The sequence below is a fragment of the Dama dama genome, chromosome 21 (assembly GCF_033118175.1).
Source record: "Dama dama isolate Ldn47 chromosome 21, ASM3311817v1, whole genome shotgun sequence".
Taxonomy (NCBI): Eukaryota; Metazoa; Chordata; class Mammalia; order Artiodactyla; family Cervidae; genus Dama; species Dama dama.
In genome coordinates this window covers 2,400,398-2,409,625 of record NC_083701.1, presented here as the reverse complement: position 1 = coordinate 2,409,625, position 9,228 = coordinate 2,400,398, and the positions used below count along the sequence as shown (strand labels likewise).

The window sequence follows — 9,228 nt, the reverse complement described above, 5'->3', positions numbered from 1 at the left end:
CGAGGAGGGCTAGGGTGAGTGATGGGGGCAGGAGAGGAAGGGAGGGAGTGCGGAGGTCAGTGGGGCGAGACTGGGCGGGCGGCCGGCGCAAGGGGGCGTGCGTTGCGACCCGAGTGAGTAGGAGGAGCTCGCTCGGGGGCGGGGTCACCCGTGGCGCACCACGGAGAGGCTGGGGCCTCGCCGCCTAGAACGGCACCGGAAACGGCCAGCCTCGGAGCAGGCTCTTCCTGCGGGTACCGAGGGTGGGCGAGGGGGTATCAACTGAAATGAGGTGAAACCAACTGCGGGGGCGGAGCCCTTTAAGGCGCACCACCGAGAGGCCCGCGACTTCGCTTCCTAGAACGGCGCCAGAAAGGGCGGGGCCAGCGGCGGGCCTTTCTGGCCTGCGCAGAGGCGCAGCTGTTCGAAAGAGAAGATTCCCCCGTGATCTTCGCCGGGCAGCTGGGGTGCGGCTGGCCTTGATAAGGACGCGTCCGTTCCGGCCCAGGGACCCTGCGAGGAGCGCACCCGCCCCGATCTCCATACGGGAACTCGCTGGGTCCCTCTGGCGTCCTGTGGACCCCCTACCCAGGGCATCAGCCACCGCTGTCTCGGCTCCCTGGTTCCGCGGGGTCGAGGGCGAGGTGCGCGAGGACCTGCTCCGTGCGAATCGAGGTGAAGGAGACCTCGGCCCTGCACCCGCGGCTGGCGAGGCTGTCAGGGCCACTCTTCTCGGCTTCGACACTGCTGCGGGCCCTCTGACAGGCCCGGGGCCTACAGACAGCTTGGGTGCATGTTTGCCCTTGGATCTCAAACCCCCTAGTAATCCCATCTCTCACTGAGACCCTGGCTTCTGAGGGCGAGTGAGGTTACCAGGGAGTCCTGCTGCAGCTAGATACCCAAAGTTTCATGTTCCAGGCGGCCTGGCCCGGACAGTGAAGGAGCTACACTGGAGTGACAGAGCACGTACCTTTAGGTCAGGGCTGTGGTCTGCTCTGGCAAGGTAGATTGCGTTTCCTGCGTGGCTGTAGCAGTTACCAGGCCTACAGATCTGTGAAATGAGAAGACCAAAACAATGACCTCAGATCGGTTCCACTTCTAACAATTATTGCTTGGTGTGCACAGGGCTTAGAGAAGTGAATAGGTCCAGTCTCTGCCACTAAGCACTTGCTTGAGTTAGGCAGACATGATGATTATCTAGAATATTTTGGGAGCAGCAGTATGTACAGTCTCCAACCAAGTAACTAGGGATTCCGGGATGAAAAAAACAGGATCCTTGCCCTCAGCTCATCAGGAGACTGCACATCAGTGACAAGCCACAGGTAGAGTGACAAGAGGTCCTTGTGGGAGAACAGTCCTTGGAGCCCAGCCAGCAGATGTCAGGCGCAGTGGGTCCAAGGACCACTCCTCTCCATCGAGTGGGTCAGCATAGAGCCAAGATGAGTTTACATTTGCCCTGTAGAGCCATGGGCTAGAGGGTTGATGGCACTTTCCTGTTGGTCTTGGTTTTCACCTGTTTCCTACTAAAACTAGACCTCAGCTCAAACTGCAGCCTGGCTGACTGGGGCTCTGATCCTCCGCCCTAGTTCTACCTGCCTCCCCAGCAGAGATGCCCCCATATTTGTATGCTTCCCTCAGCCTAGATAACCTTCTGCCATCCTCAGTTCTGGCTCCCACCTAATGCTAAGAACAGCCTTTTCCCAGAAGCTACCTCCAAGAGAGCCTTCAGAGAGTGACATTGGCCTGAATCTGAGTCAAGTGTATGTACACATTTTCATTTAGAAGAAACCAGACTCTCAAATTCTTGTCAAGATGGGAAAACTGTCCAAGTCATTTTATGTGTTGCCTCTGTGCACGGGAGAGTGGATGAAGACTTAGTATCCACTTTGACTTAAAGGAAGTGCAAAGGATTTATCCCTCAAAACATACTTCACTTGGAATGTTACCTTCTAGAGCACCACATTTTGGGGTGAGACAGCCTGGCAGAATACGGCCCTCCCGGGAGATCAGGTGACCACACAGGCCATGGGGGGTCTCTCAAGGATGACTTGAGGACTCAGAACAGGCTCTGCTTTCTCGGGAAAGTGCTTTCTCCTATCTTGTGAAGATTTCTTTTGCCTGCGGTTAAAGAGCCTGAAGTTTGTCAAGCTTTATCCTAGAAGTCCATTTGTTAGCACTGAGGGAAGAGGCAGGTTAAGGAAGCTCAGAAATAATACAGAAAAGGAATAGGTGAAGCTTCTTAATCAATGAAACATGAGCCATGCTGGTAATGCTTCTACAGGTAACTGGGCCTGACCTGTCACTGGAACTGACTGATTCCTGTTTGAATTTGTGGTGATATTAGAATGCTTTTAGATGGGATTAGGAACAGAGGCTGTCAAATTTTTTTAGACAATGCACTTAAGAGCCTAGTTGATGGCTCCCTGGAGCATTGGCCCTCAGTGGACAGTCAGCTCCGGTTAAGGCCACAAGGAGAATGAGAGCCTGGTAAGGAAACAGGGCATGGGGTCAGGGAGGCTTCTCTGAGAAGAACCCTCAGAGCAGGGCTCTGAGTGAGTGAGGGGCCAGCACCAGTTCTTAGGACCTGTTTGTGGGCAGCCAGGTGCTGAGGCAGGAAGGACTTGGAATGTGTGGTGAACCTAAGGGTGCTTGGGAAGGGGCTGGGCAGCAGTGTGAGGGGAACCGTGGGGGATTTGGCAGGGATGTGATGAGGTTCACTAGCTGCTGGGTGGAGGATGGACTCAGGAGGGCCAGGGTGAGGGTGGGAGCGAGTTTCATCCAGGTGATGGGCGGTTAGAGGAAGCACAGCTGGAATCAAGACTGCTGGGAGAGATATCAATAACCTCACATATGCAGATGACACCACCCTTATGGCAGAAAGTGGAGAAGAATTAAAAAGCCTCTTGATGAAAGTGAAAGAGGAGAGTGAAAAAGTTGGCTTAAAGCTCAGCATTCAGAAAACTAAGATCATGGCATCTGTCCCATCACTTCATGGCAAATAGGTGGGGAAGCAGTGGCTGACTTTATTTTTGGGGGCTCCAAAATCACGGCAGATGGTGATTGCAGCCATGAAATTAAAAGATGCTTACTCCTTGGAAGGAAAGTTATGACCAACCTAGACAGCATATTAAAAAGCAGAGACATTACTTTGCCGACAAAGGTCCGTCTAGTCAAGGCTATGGTTTTTCCAGGGGTCATGTATGGATGTGAGAGTTAAGACTATAAAGAAAGCTGAGTGCTGAAGAATTGATGCTTTTGAACTGTGGTGTTGGAGAAGACTCTTGAGAGTCCCTTGCCTTGGACTGTAAGGAGATCCAACCAGTCCATCCTAAAGGAGATCAGTCCTTGGTGTTCATTGGAAGGACTGATGTTAAAGCTGAAACTCCAGTACTTTGGCCACCTGATGCAAAGAGCTGACTCATCTGAAAAGACCCTGATGCTGGGAAAGATTGAGGGCAGGAGGAGAAGGGGATGACAGAGGATGAGATGGTTGGATGGCATCATCAACTCAATGGACATAAGTTTGGGTAGACTCCGGGAGTTGGTGATGGACAGGGAGGCCTGGCGTGCTGCGGTTCATGGGGTCGCAAAGAGTCGGACACGACTGAGTGATTGAACTGAACTGAACTGAACTGATGGACAGTACCTTCTGTGAGGGTTGCACATGGCTCTCACGGCCTGTAGCTCTAGAAGCACATAGTCTGGTCCCAAATATAAGAAGTGGAGAAGGAGCAAATAAAGGGCAGGGAAACTCCACAATTGGGGGCCACACAGCAGTCATTGGTCCATGGTGCACATGAATCCTGCTGGACGCAGGTGTGGAGATGCCACCCCTGGCAGAGGAATAAGAATTCTTTGGTTAGGGACTTCCCTGGTGGTCCAGTGGCTACGATGCCACCCTCCCAATGCAGGGGTCCTGGGTTCAATCCCTGCTTAGGGAACTAGATCCTGCATGCCACAACTAAGACCTGGCAGAGTCAAAGAAATAAATTAAAAAAAAAAAAGAATTCCTTGGTGAGCAACTGAGTAAATGATGACATTTACCCAGATGAGGAAAACGGAAGAGTGAGATTGGAGTGGGGGTGTTCTGGGAAATCAGTTCTTTGGTCATGTCCAGCCTGAAACATGAGATGTCTGGGTGGCATACACCAGCAAGAAAGGAAGGGGGCCGTGTCTGCATGCTACTGCCACCCCTTTCCTTGCCCATCTGTCACTTTGTAACTCAGTTCCTCCCAGACATTCACTTAATCTAACAGTTCATGGTCTTGTTTCTCTCCAGCCCCAGAAGGGTTGCTGGCACTCTTCTGTTCCAGAACTTCAGTTCCAAGCTTGGAAAAATAAAGTCCTTTCTGAAGAAGTAAATTTACAAGGGAATTCGTAGGCGGGAGGATTTTGCCCTTGACCATTCTTGACCCTTGCCGGCTTCCAGGGGGCCTTCCTCTACCCTGAAAACAAGGATGGAAAAGCCCACAGGCAAAAAAAATAAGAGCCGGACCCCAGAGGCAGAAGTGCATGTGCAGAAGGACACTGCCAAGGAAGAGAAGGCATCTGGGAAAGAACAGCCAAACCAGAGCCCCACTTTGGCGCAAAAGCACAGGAAGGAAGCCCACCTCAGTCCTGAGAATGAGGAGCACATGTGTGAGGCCTTTGATGCTTCATTTAAAGGTGACTTTGAGGGAGTTCCATGTTCACTCGCTTCCAGAGGAAGAAGCCCTATGAACGCAGCGAATGTGGGCGCATCTTTAAGCACAAGACGGATCACGTTCGTCACCAGAGTCCACACTGGAGAGAAGCCCTTCCAATGTGCCCAGTGCAGGAAGACTTTCAGACACAGCTCTGACGTGACCAAGCCCCGAAGGAGTCACACCAGAGAAAAGCCCTGTAAGTGTAGTGAGTGCGGCAAAGCCTTTAACTGCAGTTCCAATCTCCTGAAACCAGAAAACCCACACTGGAGAGAAGCCACATGGATGTAAGGAGTGTGGGAAGACCTTTACCTACAGCCCATGTCTCATTCGCCATCAGAAACATCACCCACGGAAGAAGCGCTGAGCGTGGGAAGCCACCCGCCAGACTCGGGGCTTTGTGCCCACACGAATGTCCTGGCAGGCCTGCCTGGGGGTCCTCTCCCCTGGAGTCTGAGCGGGCTGGAGAGGGTCCTGCCCTCACCAGGAGACTCACCTGAACCAGGTCAGCAAACGCCCAAACCATACAGAGAATCTCCAGGTTGAGACACCATAATAACAAGCATGCAAACTGCTGTCCACAGGGCAGGCTTGGGACCCGAGCACAGCCCAGCACCTCCCACTGCTGCCTCACCGGTGGCACCCATGCTGGCCTCAGCCCTCCCACCGGCTCCTTTGAAGACTGGTCTGCAGACCCTTTGCCCACTGTGTCCCGAGTCCATCTCCGTGCAGCCTGGCAGGAGGCCTGTGTCCCTGGGCTGGACAGCAGTGCTTCTGCAGTGAGCACCGGGGACCCCACTGTCCCCCCCACCTCGGCTGGCTGTGCCGGCAGTGAGGTGCTTTGTCCTGTGCCTTCCCTCCTCTGCTGGAGCACCATTCCTTGAACTTGGCTCCCATCCCCAGGAACTGGACTCCCTGTGTGTCCTCCCGGCTCAACCACCATCCCAGCTGAGCAGCCTGGCTTACCAGGTGGACCACTCAGGACACTAAATGCTGCCAGCATGGGCACTTCCTGCCCTGGCCACGTCGGCTCCAGGATCTTGATGGCAGCTTGGATCCAGCTTTTGCCTGCATTGCAGCTTTTCAGACACAAGACAGAAGGCCAGCTCTCCGTTCAGGTGAGTTCCACTTCTCCAAGCCTGGCTCCCAGGTTCTGTCCCACATCCTGCACATCCATGTGCGTGCCTGCCCTTGTCTGCCCCCCAGGAGTGGTCTGGCTGGGCCTTCATGTTCTCCTGGGTGGGGGTGTGGCTTGCCCCAGAATTTTAGCACAGTATAAGAGGGATGAGGGGCCAGAGGGATGAGGGGCCTGTCATCCAGGAAGTAATACAGCTTTTTATCAGTAAAATGTTGACACCTACATTTTCAGCTGTTTGGACCCAGAAAACTAATAATGACCCTGGTCTTAGGGCCTCCTCCATCAGAAGACAGGAGAGAGTGCTCCCAGTGCAAACGTCTCTCCAGGTTAAGAGTGCTGTTCTTTCTAAAAGCTACAGCACTACAACAGCTCTGCCTGCACCAGGCACCTCCATTCACAGCTCAGTGGGCCCTTCTCCTGTACCAGCAGCCCGGCCCCAGGTGTGGCCGGCCATAACCTGGCACTGTGATCCTGCTGGCACAGGCCCAGAACTGGAGATGTGATGAGGCAGAATTGTTCAAACAGGTGCCGGGGGCCTGGCTTAGGGAAAACACACCTGGGATCCTGGTGGGAAAGGTTGCTGTAAGGGATGCTACTGGGACATTTGGCAAACCTTGTGTCTAGACTGTCCACCAGTGGGGGAGGGGGGACATCAACATCCAAGCTCCCTGGTTTGATGGCCTGCAGCCATCTCAGACAATGTCCTTGTCATGAATGTCCTTTATTTTACCGAAGCAGGCGGTGGGCCAGATTCGGCTGATTCTAGATGAAGGATATGTGATATGTCCTGGGGGTTTGGCTTGTTGTTTATTAATTGTGGTTTATAATATCCCATGATGAGTATATTGTTACAATAAAAATATTGTTGTATAACACACATTAATACCATAGATGGAAATGTATCACATGTACTGTAGAAAAATTATCACTCTCTGTGCTAGTGTGTCTCCCATGTTATTACCAATAGGAAGCATTTTTTGTGGCTACCTAATGATCCGTCCTAAAGGAGATCAGTCCTGGGTGTTCATTGGAAGGACTGATGCTGAAGCTGAAACTCCAATACTTTGGCCACCTCATGCGAAGAGTTGACTCGTTGGAAAAGACCCTGATGCTGGGAGGGATTGGGGGCAGGAGGAGAAGGGGACGACAAAGGATGAGATGGCTGGATGGCATCACCGACTCGATGGGCATGAGCTTGAGTAAACTCCGGGAGTTTGTGATGGATGAGGAGGCCTGGCGTGCTGCGATTCATGGGGTCGCAAAGAGTCGGACACGACTGAGCAACTGAACTGCCTGAGTGACTGAATGATCTGTTAAATAAAAAGCCGACTTAACCATTTCCTAACGTGTAGGCTCTTTCTAGTTAGGTCACTATAAACAATGCAGTAAATATCTTTTCCACATTTAGGGCCAATGATGGGTCGCCAGAAATGGACTGACGGATGGAGATCTTGCTGGCAGATACTTTCCTCCAGGTTGTGGCCCAAAAGTGCTCCAGCAGCTCATAGACAGCAGGTGAGTTTTAATCTCACCAGTTTGTTAGAAGAGAAGAAACACTGTAATCTGGTGTCTGTGATTTCCAGAGAGGAAGCGGGTGCAAAGAGCATACTCTCTCGAGCCGGGGTCACCGACTCACCCTCATGCCTTGGAGATGTGGGGCCTCGGCTGGTTCTCACCTCCTTGTGCCTCCAGTTCCCCAGACATCGGAGCATTGACGGTGCTCAGCCTGGTCACTGCCTGTGTGCGACCTCAGTGCCACGCTGACCCCCAGTTTAGCCTCTGTCAGCTCTGGTCACGTGTTAGTGTCCCTAGTGGGGGGACATTGGCCCAGAGGCATGAGAGGTGGCCATGCAAGCAGACAGCCTTCAGTGCCTCTCCCAGGAAAACAAGAGAGACATGAGAAAACAATCACGCAGCCTGTCTACAATCAGCCACCAGCTCTTCTGCCGCCTGGTGTTTGGTACAAACTGATGGTCTCGTTTCTCATTTCTTCTGAATTAACCATTGCGACACCACACCACCTCCAAGCACTGAACCCCACACCCTTCAGATATAAATCTATTTTGATGGTTTTGTTGGCTATTGCTCTTCAAATGAAACTCAAATTCCAGAAAAAGAAAACCTTCTAAGTAACCTGAGTCAAAGAAAAAACCATAATGAAAGTTATAAGATAGTTAAACCTGAATGATAATGAAAATACAGCTTGCCGGAACCCATGCATCTGTGGTCAGTTAATCTGCAACAAAGGAGGAAGACTATACCATGAAGAAAAGACAGTCTCTTCAGTAAGTGGTGCTGGGAAAACTGGACTGCCACATGGAAATCAATGAAATTAGAACATTCTCTAACACCATACACAAAAATAAACTCAAAATGGATAAAAGACTTAAATGTAAGACCAGATAGTATAAATCCCTTAGAGGAAAACAGGCAGAACACTTTTTGACATAAACTTGCAACAATATCTTTTTGGATCCACCTCCTAGAGTAATAAAAATAAAAACAAAGCTAAACAGATGGGACCTAATCAAACAAAAGTTCTTGCACAAAGAAAGGAAACCATAAAACAAAAACACAAGCTACAGAATAGGAGAAAATATTTGCAAATGATTCAACTGACAAGGAATTAATGTTCAAAATATACCGACAGCTCATGTAGCTCAGTATCAAAAAAACAACCCAATCAAAAAATGGCAGATCTAAATAGACATTTCTCCAAAGAAGACATACAGATGGCTAACAAACATATGAAAAGATGCTCAACATCAGAAATTATTAGAGAAATGCAAATTAAAACTACAGTGAGGTATCACCTCACACTGCGTCAGAATGGCCATCATCAGAAAGTGCAAATAATAAATGCTGGAGAGGGTGTGAAGGAAAGAGAACCTTCCTACATTGTTGGTGGGAATGGAAACTGGTGTAGCCACTGTGGAGGACAGTATGGAGGTTCCTTAAAAAATTAAAAATAGAGATATCATATGATCCAGCAACCCCACTCCTGGGCATATATCCGGAGAAAACCATAATTCACTGAACAGAGGAATGGATAAGAAGCTGTGGCCCATTCACACAACAAAATACTATTCATCCATAGAAATAACTGAGGACCACCACCCTCTACAACACGGATGATGCTTAGGGTAAGAGCCAGGCACAGAAGGACAAACACTGTGTGACCCCACTTACATGAGTCCCATCTTGCTGTGTGTGTTCATATAGATCAATTGCCCTGCAGCGGGCACATGCGTAGGAAGTGGAGTAGCAGTTACCAGGTGGGAGGAGGGCGTTGAGGGTTTGACAGGTACCGTTTCTGTTAGGTAGGGGTGACAGGCACACAGCACTGGGAATATTTAATGCCACTGAATTACTTACAGTTGGTTAAAATAATAAATATTATATACTGTTTTATCACAACAAAAAAAGTCT

General features: G+C 50.6%; 1 protein-coding gene across 1 annotated transcript; it reads left to right on the top strand.

The window, feature by feature from the left end:
• The first annotated feature begins 201 nt into the window (after positions 1–201).
• ZFP41 (ZFP41 zinc finger protein) lies at positions 202–7,138 on the top strand. Its single transcript, XM_061123079.1, is given in 5 exon segments — positions 202–1,989; positions 4,259–4,662; positions 4,665–4,749; positions 4,751–4,912; positions 4,914–7,138. Coding segments are annotated over 4 exon segments (588 nt in total). The 5' UTR covers positions 202–1,989; positions 4,259–4,436; the 3' UTR covers positions 5,029–7,138.
• The last annotated feature ends 2,090 nt before the right edge of the window (positions 7,139–9,228 follow it).